At 38.4% G+C, this 21,682-nt stretch overlaps 2 protein-coding genes across 2 annotated transcripts in view; one reads left to right on the plus strand and one right to left on the minus strand.

Annotated features, from left to right (window-relative positions):
- LOC124260484 (histone H4 transcription factor-like) overlaps window positions 1-21,682 on the plus strand; it is a 93,573-nt gene that overhangs the window by 14,529 nt on the left and 57,362 nt on the right. The gene's annotated exons all lie outside the window — the stretch shown is intronic.
- Window positions 6,172-20,151, minus strand: LOC124260485 (estradiol 17-beta-dehydrogenase 2-like). The gene is given in 7 exon segments (XM_046694817.1): window positions 6,172-9,443; window positions 9,841-9,954; window positions 10,259-10,396; window positions 11,219-11,270; window positions 11,272-11,402; window positions 11,598-11,816; window positions 19,470-20,151. Coding segments are annotated over 7 exon segments (1,257 nt in total). The 5' UTR covers window positions 19,864-20,151; the 3' UTR covers window positions 6,172-9,234.

Consider the following 21,682-nt stretch of genomic DNA (forward strand, 5'->3'; position numbering starts at 1 on the left):
TACATGTGGTCTCACCTTAGGCGAGTGAGTTTGTTAAAACTTGCCTCTGTTCACCCAGCAGAAAATGGGTACCCGGTGGTATAAGTCATGTGACTTATTAACCTTCTAGCTCTTCACAGGCAGCTTGGGTTATCCAGGGTAATAATGATAGCACTTTGAGCAAGATATTCATTATGGTATGGCGCTATAATTTTAAAAGTGCACTATTGTTAGTGTTATGTTATTTAACCAGGTCCCTCATTCTCTTCCCACAGAGGTTACTCCTGTCATATCTTCCTACGTAACCTCTGTTCTAATACGGCCCTTTCATGGTGTGAGCGTTCAAGACTCGTGATTGGAGGCAATCAGATTTAGTTGTGCAATCAGCGACGTTGTTTCAAAAGTGATCATTCGCAAGGCCTCGGTAATTTCCGTATGCTTCGAGAAAAACTAAATTTCTTCCCCTGCGCGATGCGCAAACGTTTCTTCTAGACAGAACTCAGTCATGTTATGGCGGATCAGTGGCGTCTCCATCGCCCTCGTTGACAACGGACAAGCTAGCCATTAAACGTCTTGTGTGTAACATCAACACAATTCCCCGGCAGATGGAGGATATTTGTAGCCCCACATTTGCTTGTGTTAGTCAAGTTGAATCTAAGTCGATGTAACACGTGTTCTGATTGGATAGAAAGAAGGGAGATAATTCGTGTTACGATCTTTTGCCGCTAGGGGATTTTACGAGAACCGGGAAATATGGCGGTATTAGAACAGAGGTTCGTAGGAAGATATGACAAGTAACCTCTGTGGGAAGAGAATGCAGGTCCCTAGGCCTGTCAATAACTGTGCATATAGGTAGTAGTGGAGACACACCTTAGATTTCGTTCAAGAAAAAAAAAGTGTTGGCTCGTCACGCCTAAGTGTTCATAGCAGCATTATACCAGACTGACTCACTCACACAATCCTAGTACAAGCAAGTATTTTTCTTACAAGTATCTACCAGTAACACTAATGCAAGAGAGACGGTTCCTCCAGGTTGGTTATTCTATGTTGAAGTAACGGGGGTATATAGCGTTCATTCTGTCCTTCCGTCTTTCCGTCCTTCCGTCCCGAAACTTTGTCCAGAGCATGTCTCTTAAAGTTTACATGCTAGGTTCACCAAACTTCACACACATGTTAATCATTACCCATAGATGTTCCTTTTGCTATTTTGAAGTTTTTCAGAATTTTGTTTTGTGCAGTTTCCATGGAAACATGACTTAGTGCCAAATGTGTTTGATGGTTTTGTCCGTAGCATATCTCTTAAAGTTTACATGCTAGGTTCACCAAACTTCACACACATGTTAATCATTACCCATTTATGTGCCTTTTGCTATTTTAAATTTTTTCAGAATTTTGTTGTTTGTTGCTGTTTCCATGGAAACACGACCTAGTTTATTATTGTTGTCAGGTTGGCTATTCTATGTTGCATATATTTTTGAGTGCACTTAATAAAATCGTGACAGTCATCTTAATGCATGTTCAATACGAAGCCTTTGAGGGGCATGAGAGGCCCTGTCACCTGAAACATCACAATTTGCTGTGTAGAGTTACCTCCCTTTGCAAACCAGCAGCCCATGATCATCGGTTCGAATCCCGGTTTCTTTGTTTCTCAACACTGTACCTATGCTCATTGGTTTTCACGTGAGCGGTCAGAGGTACAGATAAACTGTGGAACTTAAGCAAATATTTATGTGAAAACTCAATTCCTATTCCTAAATACTCAATAAATTTGATCTTACATGCGTACTCACAAAGATGTCAAATCTTAGCTTGCGAACTGTAACATACAGTAAACCTACTAGGCGCCATGAGCATACACTAGTGTGTGGAAACGGCGCCATACAAGTGGACATTATTATTATTATTATTATTTGAACTAAGCAGACCCATGTGTCACAGATGGAGGTTACTGATATAGATAGAATATCTGAGGTTCTATTTCAGCACATGAACTGGGCAACTTGCAGTCTTTCTTATCCTTTCTCATATTACAGATCAAATATTTTCACAAATAATGGAAATGGCAAAATACCCATTTGAGTTTGAGTGAGGTGGGTATAATTTATTTGTTGAGATGAACACAAGCGGGTACATGACTCAATGGGTGTGGGGTGGCCTAGTGGTTAAAATAATAATGCACATCCCGCCCTTGGGTATGCAGCTGAAGACCAAGATGGGGTTCGATTCCCCACATGGGTACATTGTGTGAAGCCCATTTCTGGTGTCCCCGCCCGTGTGCTGCTGGAATATTGCTAAAAAAACCTCACTCACTACACTCACTCACTCAGAGAGGTAGACTCACTCCGCTCACTCACATGGGAGAAATCACTCACTCACTCACTCACTCAAGCCAGTGCCTCACTCCTCCACTTAGAAGTTCTCACTCCTCCTCACTCTGCACCACTCACTCAGACTGGAGTTGATGCCACTCACTCACTCCACTCACTCACTCACTCACTCCCACTCACTTGCTGCTCCTCCTACTGAATCACTCTGCTCACTCACTCCTCACTCACTCACTCACCACTCAATCTCCCACTCCTCAACTCACTCACCACTCACTGCACTCACTCACTCACTCACTCCTCCTCACTCCACTCACTGCACCTCACTCCTACTCACTCCTTTTCACTCACTCACTCTTGTTTGTACTCATGACTTGACCCAAAAAGTTACTTGATGGGTAATTGTAGCTCTGCAGGTAAAGCATCTGATATACATATCACATCACTGACAATTCCATCATAAAGGTGCCTTGCTGTAATACAACTTCACTGCTTCTTTCACAAGTGGTGGTCCGATTAATTGAAATAAAAGCGAAGATTGGTCGCCGAAGTGACCAAATGACCAACCAATGGATTACATTTTCTCAAAATCGAGAACACAAATGATTTTGGAACTACTGGTTTAATGTTTGAAACACTTGGCATAGTTTGAACATATCTTTGAAGTTGTCAGGGCCTGAAAATGTGTTTAATTGTTAGAAAACTCTCTTGACTAACTGAAAAGTAATGACTGAAGTTTTTCTTCATGATATATCAGTTATCACATTAAAGTAGCAAGTTGCATCATGTTATACTTATCTGCAATAACTACCTGGATAGAAAAATCTGAAAAATGATGCTAACCAATTTTTTTCGATTTTCGATGATTGATTGGCTGTAATGAAACAATCATCAATTATGAGATTTTAACCAATTCCCAACACTAGTCCTTATATATATTTTAAGTTGTATCAGGGATTTACCTTGAGTCCATCTCACAGCACTGAACTGTTCTGTACCAAATTACAGCCAGCTTGAACGTGATAAAGATGAAGGGGAGATAACTCTGTAAGTCCCTCCTTAAGGTTACACAAACACCGAGATGCCAAACTCTATGATTTTATCATAGTCATTACGAATTTTAGCCTCAAACTACGCCAATGAAATTGCACTAGAAATTCTAAGAAATATTATGAAGATTCATTAAACTTCGGATATATAGACAAAAACAAGTTTTATCAATTAATTACATTTTCGCCAAGAAAGAGACAAGAAGGAATGTAATGCTGATATTTTGGAAATCTGCTGTTGGAGGTATGTGAAATTAAAGCTTCACTCTTTGATTAGTGTCATATTATCTTTCTCAGAATCCATCATGTTTTTAGCAGTATTTAGTTGACTACTAATGGTCAAACTACTAATTTTGATCCTTGAAACTGCTACAACAGTTTTAGCCAGATGATTCAGTCCGCACTGAAGGCTCTCTATGAAAACTGCTTGTTAAACAACTGATTCTGATATTGTGTTGTGGAACTGATGCTGCACCCTAACAACAAACACTGAGTGTCAAACCTGCCCCTTCTGTCACAAATTATGTGTACTGTGTAAATATCCAACACTCATAGAATAGCATAATACCAATCAAACAGATCATCCAACACTCAGGTCAAAATAGACAAACATTGAAACGTATCCTTTCACGTTGCCTGTTTCTTGAGCCTATCCTTAAAGATTCCTCTACATACATACATACTAACATTTGTATAGCGCCGATATCCAGCTCAGCTCGGCTGCTCAAAGGCGCTTTGTTTTTCCCTCGTTCACTGGATGTCAATCTCAACGGCACATCGTATTGTCAATCTCAACTCCCTGGGGATCATACAACAGGAACAAGACTGGTTGAGAAATAGATATGTATGGCAATATATTGCATGAAGTTTTTTTAACAATGAAAACTATTTATAATCGAGTTAATACTTGATTTATAAAGCAAAAGCAACAAAATCACTATGCTTGATTAAGCTCTAAAAGAAATTGTTAATAATGTCAAAATAAAACTTAAATAATATTTGGCACAAATGAAACAAGGAAAAGAACAAGTTACATCAACACAGTAGTTACTAGTTTGAACTAGTTTCTCCACGCTAAAAAATGCCGAGATTTTAGACAGCAACTTGACCTGGTTAGGACAGATCATAGATCACTGGTCATTAATAAGCTAATATTTAAAACATTCAAATCCAAAACATTGCGGAAATACTTGAAAATAAATTAAGAACACAACTTCAAACCCAACTTAACAGTACAGTTAAATATAATTTTCACCGCTGATCATTCCCACCACCATTCACAATTGCCACAATCATCAAGGTTTCCGGTGTTACAAAGTTTTCTGAATATATGTCAAAATATCAGTTTTCGATCAGCGTATTGCAATATGTATCGTTTTCAGGTCTGATCTGGTAAATACCAGAAAACCGGTTACAACTTATATTGAACAGCCTTATTGTAATGGCAGCTGCTTGGTTGTCGTGAACCCTGCTTGTTGTAAGAATAGTGAATTTAGTTAGAGTTTAAACAGAGAAGATACTGTCAATGTGTTATCCAATCCAGGTGGTCATCGGATGGTGGGATAGCCCTAATGGTCAAAGCGTTTGTTCATCATGCGGAAGACCCGAGTTCGAATCCCCACATGGGTACAGTGTGTGAAGCCAATTTCTGGTGTCCCCCATTTTGATGTTGCTGGAATATTGCTAAAAGCGGTGTAAAACTAAACTCACTCACTCACTCTCGCAGGTGGTTATGTTATCAGTGTTGTGCATAGAGAGTCTGTGAATTTCTGTTTTAATCCCTAGGCCAGAATCTGTCTGAGGCTACTTGTTGCCCATTCTCTTCCCACAGAGGTCACTAAAGTACCCACGTACCCATGTCCCACGTACCTCAGTTTTAATGCGGCCCTTTCATTGTGCGAGTGTTCATGGTTCGAGATTGGTTGCAATCAGATTTAGTTGTGCATTCAACGACATTGTTTCAAAAGTGATCATTTGCAAAGCCTCAGTAATTTCTGTATGCTTTGGGAAAACTAGAACCTCTTCCCCAATGCGCGAACGTTTCTTCTAGACAGAACTCAGTCATGTAATGGCGGATCAATGGCGACTCCATCAACCCTTTGACAACGGGGGCGGTGGGGTAGCCTAGTGAGTAAAGCGTTCGCTCGTCACGCCGAAGGCCCGGGTTCGATTCCCCACATGGGTAAAATGTTTGAAGCCCATTTCTGGTGTCCCCCGCTGTGATATTGCTGGAATATTGCTAAAAGCGGCGTAAAATCAAACTCACTCACTCACTTTGACAACGGACAAGCTAGCCAGTAAATATCTTGTGTGTCACATCAACAAAAACATCTTGTCGATTGATTCCTGCAGTCTCTATTGCTGGTTTATGATTTTCAGTTTAACATGAAATACCGAATCTAACCTTCGCATTTTGATCAACTAACTCCATGGCGGCCGCCATATTGGATCTAAGTCGATGTATCACGTGTTCTGATTGGATAGAAAGAAGGGAGATAATTTGTGTAGCAATTTTTCTGCTAGGGGATTTTACGAGAACTGGGAAATATGGCCGTATTTATTAAATGTAACAGACAAAACCAACCTTGTGAAAAATATTGTTAATGCAAACAATTGTTCCAGAATTGTTTGCGTTTGATTATGAGAAAACATGATGGTTTGCAACCAATCTTCGATAATTTCAATTAATCGGACCACCACTAGCTGGTACTAAATACATTTTGTAACCAGCATTAGTCTGTCCAAGTAACAAACAGCCACATGCCTCTGCAATAATCTTGCACATTCCAATGTAACGCTCCATTTCAGACAAAAAGACATAAGACATGATTTTCTTTATTCATTTATTCTTTCTTTCATGATGGATATGAATTCATTTCAACATAACACAACTGCTGCCACCTTCACCCAGGTGATCCTTCCACAGAAATATCTACTGAATATTCAGAGGCTACCTGAACACAATGGCAGTTCATAGCAGCCATCTTGAATTTGATCAGTATTATGTTATTGTAGCAATAACATGGATTTTAAGCATAAATTTGGTCAAATTAAGACAACGAATGTCAGTAAATGTGATGGGAATGATCAAAAATAGATATTAATCTTTTTTCTCTTATTTTCTATCATTCTTAGTTTCTCATTAGCTGATCAGGAATTCACACATTTTCTTTGCGTATTTCTTATGGAAAGATCTAACATACTGATGGTTGAATCATAGGACACTTGTGGCAAGATTTTACTAAATCAATGGTGTGTTCAATAAGACCTTTGCTTGTCAACAAAATATGTCGGATTGAAATATTTGCATCCGTTGTTATCAATCAGGGCTCCCACAAGACCTGGAAATTTCACCCGATTTTCCTTGGAAAATTCATGGAATTTGAAAAGTAGATGAAATCATGGAAAAATCATGGGTTTTTTTATCTAACAAAACTGTATATCTTAACAGTACTACAAGGGCTTCAGCAGCCATCAACATGTGTATCGGGATTAGTTTCCATATATGTGAATACTTGCTTAAATACATGTGGTACTAAAAGTCTAAACAATAATAACATGTTTTATATTGCTTATATGTCAATAAAATTAGTTAAAGGGTAAACGCAAAATTGCTACACTCGATGTTTCATTTTTATTATGTCATCTCATAAAGAGGTGTGCATGTACAGCTGTAAGGGGAGACGGGAGAAAGTATTTAAGATAGTGTTTTATTTTAGACACAGTAATATATGTTTATAGGTATCAAACTACCCAAGGACATATGTTGTGTCCGGAAAAAGCTATTTTGACTTGAAAAATGGAAAAATCATGGAATTTATTTTCACAAAAATGTGGGAACCCTGTCAATACACTTCTGTTATAATCGATACAAAATGTTGGCATACTTGCAACATAGCTGTTCCTTTTTTTCATTCCTTGAGTATATTGACAGCCATTTGGATGTTCAGAATCATATCACATTCTGTCGTATATCAACATGTCTCGATATTCCAACTACGCATATAAGAGACAACAATCATATTTTGGTTCAAAGAACATTGTTTACCCGTAATGTGGTTAATTATTATGTACAACATGTCCTGGCCTGACATTTTCTCTTTGCATCAGTTTACGAAGTGACTTCAAAATTGTAAGAATGGATTTTAATGAGGTAGATCAGTTTGATAATATAACTAAGCCGAAAACAAACAATAAATTATGAATCTTTTCATATTTTGATCAACTACTCATCAATTTCAACTATTAAGATGTTTTTAAAAAATCTTTTGTCAATGTGTTTATGGTCTGGTTGGGATTTTAAACCGACCAACCCCCTTTTTTTTGACAGTCAAAATCCGTAACCCAACAAAAGAAATCGGCCTTACATTTATTTCATTCAGTGAGCACTGGTTTATGATATATGTACAATCGATGATGATGATGATGAAGATGATGATTCATTTTGATAATGTCATTTTGTTAACATGCTTGTTTAGAAAAATTATCAGATTTTACTAAATGTAAGCTGCATAATGATTATGCATAAATGTATACATGGATATCACATTATTCTTGTCAAACATGGAGCATTGGACCTTTTTATATAAGTAAATTCAGCCATCAAACTTTATATTGAATTAATTTTTCAAATAGAAAGGTCAGTAATTCTGTCTGTGACATGAGTCCTCGAAAAATTTCTCGCTTTTTCAGAGAACAGTTTGGCACAATAAATGTCACATGACAAACTGTGGCATCAAAGGTGATCAATGCACATTTAGTCGTGTATTAAAGTTTTCTAAACTGACTTTTAGTCGCAGAAATAAAGTTATCCTGTGTAAAAATGTCAATCTAAAATAATGGTGATAAAGTTTCTGGGAGATGTCAGTTTTCTTGATACACGTCTGCTCAGAAAGAGAACTAAGGGAAGTAACTCCAGATGGCTTAAAGGGAAGAGTGAGCTGGCACACAGCTTGTTGATGTGCTCATGCTGTGCAGTCCCTGGAAAACCGTATTAGTTCAGATTACTTTAATTTAATTCAGATTAATTGCTACTTTTACAGATTTTATTGGTCAGTATGCCAAGAGGAGGAGAGAAAATGAAAAATGTAGCATCTGGATTGAAATCAGGTTAAACTCCTCAATAGAACCATTTTTAGAAAATATTCTGACAAAATTTGGAAAAAAGAGTTATTGTTTTAAGGTTTTAAATCAAATGTAGGCTCACTCTTGACAGAAGATACATTGATCTTGCCAAATTAACACGTACTGACAAGTTTAAAGAAAATATATTTCAATATTTTGATACTTTCTGTCTGACTTGGTCAGTATGGGTCATTTCTCATATCAATCTACCGAGATATGATGGACATCCCAACTTTTTGGTTGATCCGTTTTTACAGTCTATGTACATATCTTGAAAAACTTGTTAGAGTATAAAAGCTGCCATTGTTTGCAGTATGCATGTATATATTTATCAAACAACATTTCAATATTTTTACTATTAATCTATTCACAACCATGGCTTGTAGATCAAATTGTTTTAAAAACCAGCTTCAAAACAGATTTGTCCACCATTGTTAATGCTAAATCTCTAGATATTAACTGTTATCTACAGTGTTGTAAATCAGGAACAAAAGTCAAGGATTCTTTTCTATTTGATCGGGTCCATTGTTTGTAATTCACAACTGATGTCAATTGTTAGATTTAAATACAATGTACGACACCGGTAACCCTAAGAATGCCAAAACTTCCTTCATTTCGAACACGGATCTATATTTGGCACAGTTTCTTGTCTGCATTGGGTCAGACTTGAGAGTTATCTCCCCTTGTGGCATTCAACATGGAGAGTTACTTTCTCTTTGGAGAGTTTATTTGGCCCCTTTGACAACTGAATGGGCTGTTCACTTCTTCAAGGCTCTTGGTGAGAAATCGTACCAGTTTGCAATGACTTTCATGATGGGGTCGCTGATGCAGACCGGCAGATGCAGGTACAGGAAGGGAAGTGATCGAGACAAGATGCCTTTGTAGTAAAATGTTTTGGGCTTGGTTGAGAGGAGAGCATCCACAATCGACTGGATAATGGGAGACAGGTCGCTGCTGAGGACATTGTCTGGAAAAACGAAGGTGAAATGTGAGATTGAAATTGTCACTGTCGTTTTATGTTTATTGCTAGAACTGCATGGTGTACCGTTATACCACAGTAAACTTTTCAAACAATATGTGTTGAGAAATATTTTCTGAATACAGTTATGTTGGTTAAATAAATAAGTTTTGTGATCATGGTCACTTAAGTTAAAATTAACATGAACTTTCATTCACAACTGATGTCTCTCTACATAAAGACTTGACAATCCAGCAAACTTTACCTACTATACATTGTATATAAAAGAAAGAAAGAATCCCAACAACCCAACCTAATTTTGACGCAGCTGTCACCGACCCATAGCTTTCATTTTTGAAATTGAAATTCTGTGAACTTAACATCCATCAATGAATATTGTTCTTACCTCCATTTCGTAACTTGATATGAAAGCAGTCCTTGCCATAATCGTTCCTGACTGCATCACTGGCGGCTTTCCACCAGCGTTCGGCAGTCTTGTCTTTGTCGTAACCAAGGATACCTAAGAACAGAGGGGAGGAGTTAGAATAATGCTTGGTACCGTATATTTTGTAAACATTTTGTAGAATATCCACTGCAGTTATCTTCATTGCAATCATAAACCATTCGATACTTCAGAATATAATGGATAATGCGTTCACTTGTCATGCCCAAAACTGATGCTTCCCTCCCCTATGTCGCTAGAGTGTTGCGATGTAGCAGATTTTAGACTTAATAATAATTTCCGTACTGTTTCACTCAAAACAGACAAAATTTGGGGCAAGTTATCAAGTCTTGTAACCATGGTAACCATGGTATCTCTGTACCTGTTTTGTATCCGCTGGGGATGATCATGGAGACGTTGATGCCCCACGCCTGCAGCTCGTAGCGCCACACTTCGGTCATGCTGGCCAGCGCTGCCTTGGAAGCACAGTAGACACCCATCAAGGGGATTGGCGCCAAACCTGCAGGCAAAACCACAATCATGTAGTAAAAGAGAAGTGTTGCATCACATAAACAGTGTCGTACTTCCACAAAAGGGAAGTGTTGCATCACATAAACAGTGTCGTACTTCCACAAATACTCATTTCTATCCTTGGGCAATCCATTATCTGTTCATAGCTACAAATATAGCAGCTGTTTAGTTTAAGATGTGACCACTGTTGTAGTATTATGAGGTGAGGTGAGGTGAAATTGGATTTAACGTCATGCTTGAGAATATTTCGCTCATATGACGACGTGCATGTGTGTGTGTGTGTATGTGTGGCTGCTTGTACTAGCCCAGACTTAAGCTGGTTTTGTAGTGCTAGCCCACTGAGATACATGCCGCAGTGAAGCATGAATACCCCACTCAGACATATACTGACTCCGAGCCGACCAGTCCTTGTTGTACCCATTAATGCCGAACGCCAGGCAGGGACCAACAATTACCATATTTTAACGTCTTTTGGTATGACGCGGTCGGGGATGAACCCGCGACCTTCCGCTCTCCGGGCGGACTGTAGTATTATGTATCGGGCTTCAACTTTCATCATAGGTTGACACAAAGTGATGTGAGAAAGATTTATTTGTTTTTATAGTAGAACGTGATGCAAATGTATATTTCTCAATGTGTGTTCCCTAATTGTGGACCATGGGTTCAATCTGACAGATCATGGTTTGCTATCACCATCCTCATTTTCATTGGAGACTAAATACCCTGCATCAGTTTTGGTTTCTGAACATGGCGCTGATGCGACATTATGTACTGAAATGTTGAGCCTCAACTCACTCCTTCTGTGGTGGACGCCCATTGCTGGCGATGTTAACAAGACGTCCACGGCTACGGCGGAGCAGAGGGGAGGAAGGCCTTGCAGACATTGACGGGGCCGAAGTAGTTGACTGCCATGATCTTCTGCATGTCTTCCATCGTCATCATCTCGACGTTGCCGATGTAGCAAATGCCGGCGTTGTTGACGATGCCCCACAGTTCTGAATGACAAATGGAAGGGTTTAGGACCATGTGGTCGGAACTGTCATGGTTACATCATGGTTGTAAAATTTAATAACTGACTATAAATTCATTTGAAAATCTGAAATCCGACAATGTTGAATATTCTGTGAGTCGGTATAAGCCATCTACATTCCAACAGTTCCTGTGAATTGTAAGCAGTAGTTATCATGTGCACCTACCATTGTCTCCGAGGTTCTCATCAACAAAGATGGCCGCCTTCTCAACCTGCGCCATGTCTCGCACATCCAGCTGCAGAGTCTTGAGGCGGTCGGAGCAAGTCTCTTTCAGCAGTGTCTCGCCGGGTCCATCCTTGAAGAGGCAGCCAGCAAACACATGCAGACCCATGCTGTCCAGCTTCTTGGCCAGCTCGTGTCCGATACCCTGGTCACAACCTGAAACCAGTCATGTCATGAGTGAGTGAGGGGGGGCAGTCACTGAGTCAGTCGCGGAGTCAGCCATCACTCAGCAACACACAACATTGAGGCAGGGACACCATTGTACTTATGTGGGGGAAACTCTCTTAGCACTAAGATAGTCGTAAGTGCCATACATCAACATTAACTTACGACTATCTTAGCGCTAAGAGAGCTTCGAAAATATAGGCCCTGGTCTTCGGCATGATGAGCGAACGCTGTAACCACAAGGCTACCCCACTGCCTCAAGCTCTTTTTAAATTTGTGTGTATGTGTATATATATATATATATATTCTGGGACTATACGTTAGTCCACAAAATTCTGAACACTTTGTGATCAAACCAAATGACCATGTGATAAGACGAGAGGGATTTTCAAGTTAAGTCAAGTGATTTTATTACGTCTCAAGATATTCCAGCCTTCACAAAGTACATTAATGTCAACTAGTGAATAAATATTCAAATCCTTTCATATTCATTCAACAATAAAACACAAATCCTATTCCTTAACTGGGTAACATAATATAACCCTGATAAGTGCAGGGAATTTCACAGTGTTTGCTTGTAAATTGTTTATTCGGATACAGATGCCCGAAATCTTTCGAGTTCAAGTTTATTTGGTGTGAGTACAGTCGTAAATAAGTTACGCTGGAAATAGGAAGTTGTTTACCATGGTCTCAAGACCTGTTTGTGTGTTTCCATGTTTTATGAGATTATAAACCCTTGACATGTTTAATGTCCTAAATGTGAGTGGGATTTACGAAAGCTTACTTCCATGGAGATCCGTCAAGCAGGTGCTTCAGGTGCGTTCGGCATTAGCCTGTAGTTTACGCTCAACCACAAAACAAGATTCACTGAGTATAGTATTTTAATTTCAATTGAGATATCGGTTTTTTCTGTTTACATCAGAAAATAACTTTAAGTACATTGTGCTTCATAGAAATGTTGATAATTTATGAGCAAGTTTTTTATTAAAAAATTGGGAAAAACAATGTTTGTTATGAAGTTGATGTAGTTTATTGTATCTGATGTCTCATAGCATTGGCAAGAAGACTTACAGCATTGGTAACAACACCGACATTGCTGTCAACACCATTGGTGACAACATCGGTGACAGTTGACGACAGTGGAGACAGAGGGGTTAATGACCCGACCACATCTGCGTACATTACCAACCATTCTGTTTCGATTATCATGTTTAACTCGGAGTGAATGTTTAAAAGTCAAGTGATTCCTTTAAGCTTTTCATAACGTGCACTCGGACAAGAGGATTTCAACATACACCGAGTCCCCCTCAAAGGAACCCCAAAGCCTGTTTAACATACAAATGTACACAGGCGAACATTATCATTAGCATAATCCTGTACGAGTGCTGAAAAGGTATTGTGATTTGCCGCCGTGCGTCATCGTTGATAAGCGGTTTGTACTTTGTGATCGACAAGCCACAAGTAAATCACGATCATGTCGACAACATGAATGACAATTTCTGTGTCATGCATATGCTTTGGAGCATCGCAAAGCAAACACGGTTTTACCCTGTGAATTTAAGAGGCCTGTTTATGTATGCTGATTTGTGTAAACACCATAAACATCTCAACCTACATGAAGTCTACAACACACTGGCTTGACCCCCGTGAGTAAACATGATGAAACGTACACCTCAAACCTGACAGTACGGCGACCCTTGCTCTGATATATTTAAAAGTGCTTTTTTAATGTTAACAGGAAGATAAATTTCATGATATTTTTTTTTCTCACACTCACTCAACCAATAAAAGGAGATTTATTTTTGAGATATTTGACGATTTTGGACAGCTCTTTTAATTGTTTTGTTTACATGGTGTAGGAATCAGGTTAAATATGTGTTGATTATGATAGATTTGTATGCATGGTTCATGAAAATATTACTCCATGTTTGAATTTTGTCAGTCTGTCTCACAGCCCCAATCCACATTATGTTCCCTACTGCCAAGCCCTCCCTGCAATGCTAAAGCCCCAAATGAAGCCAGTCTAGATCTCACTGGGGCTCCTTTTCAATTTAAATGGGTATATTTGTTACTATCCAAAGTATATATATTTAGAGACTAAGTGTTAGTCTAGAATTTTGTTAATTTCTTGTGAGAACTTGTTGATTGTGAGCTGAGTGCAGTGTGTGACATTCTAGTCATGAATGGACTTCGCCTTCATTGACAGCTGCCTTTACAAACTGCTGAGTCGGCTGAATGAGCTACTATAAACAGAAGAACACCAACTGCACCGAGTGACCCCATGCCGGGCTACACAGATTTACCAACAGTGGTGGGGAAGTGCACCGAGTGACCCCACTACACATTCCTCTGGCAGCTATAACAGGTGTCATCTTCATGTAGTAGTATGTGTGTGTGTGTTGAATTATCCATGGTACGGGGTCACACAGTGCATCTCATTAGCCCTGAATGAGCATTACAGACATTGCTTTAGAAGCGGACATGCTCTAATTTGGTTCAAACCTTAAATGATAGTGTGGATTACAATCAATTTAAATTTGGCTTCTGATTTTAAATGTCATTGCAGTGTGCTAATTTTAATTCAGTGAGAGCTATTTATAACTGTTTTGGTTTGTTGTGTGAATTGCGGCTGTGAATTGTGATATTTATTGTAAAGATTAAATTTAGGGATCCATCAAGTAACTCTTCAAGTTGTAAAATTTGTGAGTTTTAATTTAATAATTTATTCAAAACTTAATTTCTTAAAAATTCAATAATAATGTCATGTTCTATATTACGCCTTCACCTTGCAAACGATCTACAGCTCCCATAATGCATTAGGACTGATGCAGCAAAATGCACTCGTTGACCTCTCAGCTTAATCGGCCCTTTCCCTCGTATTTACAGAGTTTTTGCCAAACTTGGGATAACTCGGGTAGAGGATCGCTACTGAGTTTGCACCGAGTAACCTTTCTACTTCAGCTTAGCTATTCGGGAGTAAATAGACGTACAATGCATTAAAGTCCTCTCCTGCTTAGGGGATTAATTAGACTTTGCACTCATTAAGCTTTTGTGAGGTGTGTTTGCTGTGGATTGGCCGTCTTACACATGCTTTAAAGGCAACACTGCCAGGGACAGAACTTGCTGGTCCTAGAAATAGGATAAATGGTGTTAAGGTACTAGTCATATATATATACTAGTAAGTAATAGAGTCTGGACCAGACAATCCAGTGATCAACAGCATGAGCATCGATCTACGCAATTGATGACGTGTCAACCAAGTCGATGAGCCTGACCACCTGCTCCCGTTAGTCGCCTTTTACAACAAGCATGGGTTGCTGAAGATCAAATCTACACGGGTCCAAGACTGATATAAATAGTGACCTACCCCTGATACCCTTTGAAATTCATATTTTAAATGCTCATGGACACATAAATTACCACAAGTCCTCAGTCTTTGTGCTGTCCTGCTCGAGAGAGACAAAATTATTTGTGTCTATATTGTCTGTCAGTTTTGTTCTGTTCCAATTTGTGCAGAACTGAAGAACTGAGAACTGGTTCAGAATCATATTTTTTAATTCTATTGGTCAGTGAGAATTACCATGGATTATTCCACAGTTTAGTTGTCATGGGCTTGTGGTCTAGCATGAATTTCAAACATTGATATCCAAGATGGACTTGAAACATATGTATTTTGGATTTCAAAACAAGAGTTTGTACATCTGAGAACATGTTTATTGATGGAATTTCTAACATCTGAGGAATACAGCCTGAAGACTTGTTCTCATTCCACAGGGGATGTCAAGCTTCTGCTGCCAGAATTCCTGCCTTAAAGTAGGGCAGATACAAGGGGTTTTAGCGCCAGGATTATTTTGTCAAATGGACCCCAGTGTTATTTGCATCTAAAATTTATGATATGCGGTCTTGCCAACGTCCATGTTTACTGATGTTGTGTTTCAAGCCATACTGGACTGGTTCCTACTTGTTATACCAGTATTGTATTGACAAGAGCTTGAATTATATTTCAAGAATGTTTTATGTTTTGGAATGAAATGACATGACTTTTTAAGCTGTAGGCCTTACTTATTTAAAAAAGTTGTTGCATTTTTCTAATTATTTGAGAACTGTACAAAAATAATTAATTTTTCATTATGTTATTTTTGTCATAATAATTGTCATAACCGCTGATGACAGAATTAGGCATAAAATATTTAGGTTTGTCTGTTTTGGGGTGGGGTGGGGGTGGTGGTTAAAGTATTGGCTGAAGACTCGGGTTCGATTCCCTGTATGGGTACAATGTGTGAGTCCCCCGCCGTGATGTTGCTGGAATGTTGCTACAGACGGTGTAGTCAACTGATGTAGCAGATGATGTGGTAGCTGTTGTTGTAGCTGTTGTGACACAGAACTGTGACCTGTGTTTATTTCGGTGTGACATCCGTCACAGCCGTGAAGGATGAAGCAGGACCAGAACAGGTGATGTGAACTTGTCTCTCGAAAATCTTGCTCAACGACCTTAAAATGACATGATGCTGGATTTGTTCTGGAAGGGTTGTTGGGTTTGTTGGAGGCTATAATGTGACGCTATTTTCCTGAGTTGCCTTGGTGTTTTTTTCTTGTTGATGAAACATTCCATAGTTTCATTTGTTTAACAACATTAATTTTTCAAACAAGCATGTGTTAATGTGTTCTGTTGAAGCATAAGAAAACTAATGTACCTCTTAAAAGTGGATCCTATTTTAAAGGTACTTCAATTTGAATTTCATCGAGCCTTTAAAGGGTTTTAACTTTTCTAATTCGTCATCTACCCAACATATTCATTTGTAGTGCTGCTCAATATAACCGGTTTATCGGTATTTACCGGTTCAGACATGAAAACGATATGTATTGCGATACTCTGATCGAAAACCGGTATTTTGACATGCATTCGGAAAACTTTGTCACACTCGGAAATCTTCGGATATTTCCGTTTTTTAAGTGTTTCCTTTCCTTTTATTTGTGCCAAATATTATTTACATTTGTTTTTTGTCATGATTAAAAGTTTTTATTAAATCTTAATCAAGCATAGTGATTTTGTAGTGTTTTTGCTTTATAAATGAAGCATTAACTCGATTATAAGTAGTTTTTTGTTGAAAAAAACCTTGCAATATATTGCAATACATATCGCGATATACGCTTTTGCATCGCAATATATCGCAATATGAAAATTCTCTGCAATACCCACCCCTATTCATTTGATTATATTGAGAAGGCGTCTTCATCTTTATTCTGATGGATCTGAGAGGGTCCACAGTTTAATGATGTTAATTAATTTGTATGATAGCAAATTCAAATTTAAGTTTTGAAACTGAATTATTGTTTTGTAACTTACAAGACTTGGCTGTTTTATGACGCCACAAATACAATGTTATATCCAACTAAAAAATACTGATCAGTAAATTATTCACACTATTGCAATTGTTTTTCTCTGTCATTTTATCAAACTAACCAGATTAATACATGTATAAACAAAAATGATTTGTCCTTATTAGTGGTGGTCCGATTAATTGAAATAATTGAAGATTGGTCGCAGTGACTAAACGACCAAGCAATCGATCATGTTTTCTCATAATCGAACACAAACAATTCTGGAAAACTTGTTTTCATTAACAATATTTTTCACAAGGTTGGTTTTGTCTATTACATTTCATAAACATTACAAGCTCGTTCCAAGTCATGATTGAATTTATCTTAAAGACACCAAAAAAGTTATGTTCCTAACATACTAGTCATCCTTTAAAGATGTGAAATTTTGCAAAAGAATATCCAAAATAACTACGTTTTTTTCCTTTTTGTGTGCATTAACACATTTCATAAATGACGCTAACCAATTATTTTCGATGGTTGATCGGTGGTAATGAACCAATCATCAATTATGAGATTTTAACCAATTCCCAACACTAGTCCTTATATTCTTTTAAGTTGTATTAGGGATTTACCTTGAGTCCTGTATTTGGGGGTACCTGGGACTCATGCTTATAATTTTCAGGGGTCCTGGACAACAAAATGGGGATCCCAGACACTTAAATATTATTATTGATAATTATTGTATTGTGCATCATGATCATCACTTACATTGTTACAGTAATTTAATCGCAAATGATATCATAACTCAGCTAGAACAAACTCAGTCATAACTTATTGTCACTTGATTGGAATTTTTGCAAAAAGTATTTGGACTTTTTCTAAGTCCCTGTGGACGCGATAATAAATGTTGTTGTGTCCATTGTCAATTTTTATGTGTATAAGACGCAGGAATTCGTGTCCCGTAAATCCCTGGTTGTATAAATCACACTTAAGACTTGGTACACTGAAGACGAACGATGCATTTCATCACTGCGGCTCTACCTGTCGGAGGTGTAATTACATAATGGTTGTAATCTTGTGGGCTTGTGGTTGTGGTTTCACACGGGGAGTCGGTGCTGTATGTAAACGGTAGAACTAGGAGAGTCGAGTACACACACTTACTACAGTAGATGGGTTTGAGGATAGGCTTCGACACTATTGCACATTTACAGACATATTTTTATGTTTCTATGTCAAAAATGATTCTCACATGTCAAGTGTATATTAAGTAGAATGGTTTCTAAGATTGTCAGTCTCACTATTTGAAATTTGGAAGTTTTTTCCCCGTTAATTTTGCAGCACATGTGAGTGATTATTTTGCCTTTGATATCATTCAGGAACTTCTGCTATCATCATCATCGCCATCATCATCATTTTCATTAACCTTGTACAAAATTGATCATCATTTTCATTAACCTTGTACAAAATTGAGTATTTTCTAAAGTTCATGTTTTTTTAAATTTAGATATATTTTTACTGTGTATTTAGCAATAATGTCGCATTAAAGACTCCAATTTTTATTGGTTCTCCTAAAGGTGAAATAAGAAACCATCTCCATGGTGACAGAACTGTAGCAATATGATGAGGGAATTTTTAAATTCAAATTTGGGAATCTGCAAATTTGAGGGTAAATATCATCCTCTGGGCTGACAAATTAATTGGATTGTTTTGATTAAGCATGTTTTACCATTGAGGCCTCATATACTCTCTGCTTGGACTATCAGTTTTACTACTGGCAATGAATATGGTGAAATACAAATTTCACTGAACATTTTGAATCGCTATAAAGATTTACAGTAGAGATTTATCAGTGATTTGGAATCTTAGAAATTTGGCTTCAATGCATGTTTGACAAGTTATGTTGCAATAATCACAGATTTTAGTCAGCTTTGTCAAATTTAATTTCATAAATTGAAACTTTAAACCATAGTTTTTAATCCAAGCATTCAATCTTTGATTGATTAGAACAAATCGAACACTACAATATCATAGCATGATTTGACAAAATACATTTTTGATCAGATGCATTGTTCATTGTTCTGGAAGTTGAGGATATAAAGAAAACCTCGGCAAACCAACTATAATTTAGACTATACTAGCTTTTAATTTTCATACTAACCTTACAACTATTTTTCATGCTGCATAAGTTTAAACACTGAGCCTGATATTGTTATATTTTCATTTCAACAACCCCCAGAAAAATATTTGGGTAAACTATGAAAATCATTAATTAAAACTACTGTTAGTTTATAACAACAGTTAGTGCCATGAATTAAGACTTACCAGTAATGAGAACTGCCTTTCCTTGGACACCAAGATATGCTGGCGGTAGATTCTGGTACATGTAGTAGATGACGATGACGAGGAACGTGGCACTCAGCAGCATGCTCGGCAACACCGTCGACAGTATCGGTGAGAATATTGTCAGCAACAGCAACTGCAGACAGAGTCCTGACGTTGGCCGAACCCGACCGTACTGAATGGCCATTCCTACAAACACCAGATAGCCCATGGTCAGTGCCAAGCAGAGGAGTACTGACAGCAGGGTGTGGGTAGTCGTTGGCATGAGGGGGGGCGACGGCGCCGTCAGGTAGGAAGTTGGGATGTCCCCTTCCATTCTGACATGGGTGCTTGCTACCAGTGGGAATACCTCGGTCAGCCACAGAGACAACATCATGACCACTCGGCAACACAGGATACAAAGTAGGAGTCTCTGAGTCTTGGAGTCTTCAATTACAATATCAGGAACGGTGAATAAATTTCAGTGGTGATTCTTCAATGAAAACCTGTTCCAATTTCTTCTGTGAATGATGGAAAAGTGTGTGCAACAGCTGTCTGTGACGAGTGTGTGAGGCTTCGGTGTGGAGCTTCAGTGACCAGCGACCAGACTGGACGTTGTTCAGGTAGATAATGAGCAGGCAGTTGGTGGACCCCAGTACTTATAGGCCCCAGTAGAGTCACTCAGTGTAAGAGTAGCAGCCTGGCTCAGTGCAACAAGTATTATGCAAGGTTGGAGCTATCACTGGCCTAGATCAGGTAGGCTGGCTCTGTCTACCCAGCAGGGCTGGTGTACCCTCTCACACTGTACTGGATACCCCAGGCTGCCGGGGTGGAGCGGGGACATTGAGGGTGGCAGAATGGGACATCACAGCCTAGATTGAAATAAATGGAACTTAATTTGGGTTAACACTGAATTTAAGTACGCAGAAGCCAGGTCCGGAATTGTCAACATGGGTTGAAGAGGTGGATCCATAGGGGGGGGATGCACACACACACACACACACACACACACACCCTCCCCTGAAAAAATAATTCCCTGAGGAGCTTTTCCCCCTAACCTTTGGACTTCATGATTTATGTGCACCCCCCTCCCTTCTCCCAAATCCTGGATCTGCCTCAGGGTTGTGATATGGCACCAACTAGTTATGTGTTTATGTGAAAAGTATTCTTAGGGTAGTGGAAATTCACGTTTTTGAATGATGTGCATATGTTTAGAAATTTGATTGCTTACGAGACCAACCAGTGGGAAATGTTCTCATGTAATCACTTTGTAGCTCTAGATCTGTAGTTGGCAGGATTCATTTCAAAGCAAAAAAAACTTGAAAACTGTTCAGCATACTTCAGTGGAATTTGGCAAAAGCAGCGCTCAGAATGTCTGAATACACAATGCCATTTAGAAAATGGTCAATTGTAGCATAATGTTCTTTGGAATTTTTGCAGTTCTGATATTTTTCTAAATTTTATATTCTAAATTTTAATTGTCTTGAATAACTGCAGAGATGACTGCTGAGCCACTACTCTCAGACCAGGAATAGTGTTGCACAAAACTATTCTTGTATAATGACCACATGCTCTATTGTTTTTTCATATTTTCAATTTTATTTTGACAATTTTCATTTTTGTATTATGGTGTCAGAGAAAGACTCATGTAAGTTGTATTTGTTATATCGGCCATGCGGTACTGGTGATCACTGAATGTGAAATCATGCATGAAATCATGATATTACCAAGCTATTATTTGCTAGTACTATTTTCCGGGGCGAGGGTGTAGCTTAGTGGTTAAAGTGTTTGCTTGTCACGCCGAGGACCCAGGTTTGATTCCCCATATTGGTAAAATATGTAAAACCTCATTTCTTGTGTTCCACGCCATGATATTGCTGGAATATTGCTGAAAGCGGCGTAGAACCAAACCCACTCTCACTCACTCACTCACTCACTCACTCACTCACTCACTCACTCATTTTTTCCCAGCTTTGCGAGCACATTATCTGTAGCATCTTTTAATTAATTTTTCAAATTTAAAAGATAGGGCAGCAATGTGTTTTTTTATGAGGAAAGTCTTTGACTGTTTTTCAGTTTAAGTACTCATTTACAGTAACATCTTGAACTAATTTACCAAAATAGATGATGGAGGGCCTGTGAGTAAAAACACTTCCTGGTTCCAAATTATATAAGTAGTGAACCATTGGGAACTGGTTCAGAATTATAAACCAGAA

The sequence above is a fragment of the Haliotis rubra genome, unplaced genomic scaffold (genome assembly GCF_003918875.1).
Source record: "Haliotis rubra isolate DU_JTF1 unplaced genomic scaffold, ASM391887v1 Scf765, whole genome shotgun sequence".
Classification (NCBI taxonomy): Eukaryota; Metazoa; Mollusca; class Gastropoda; order Lepetellida; family Haliotidae; genus Haliotis; species Haliotis rubra.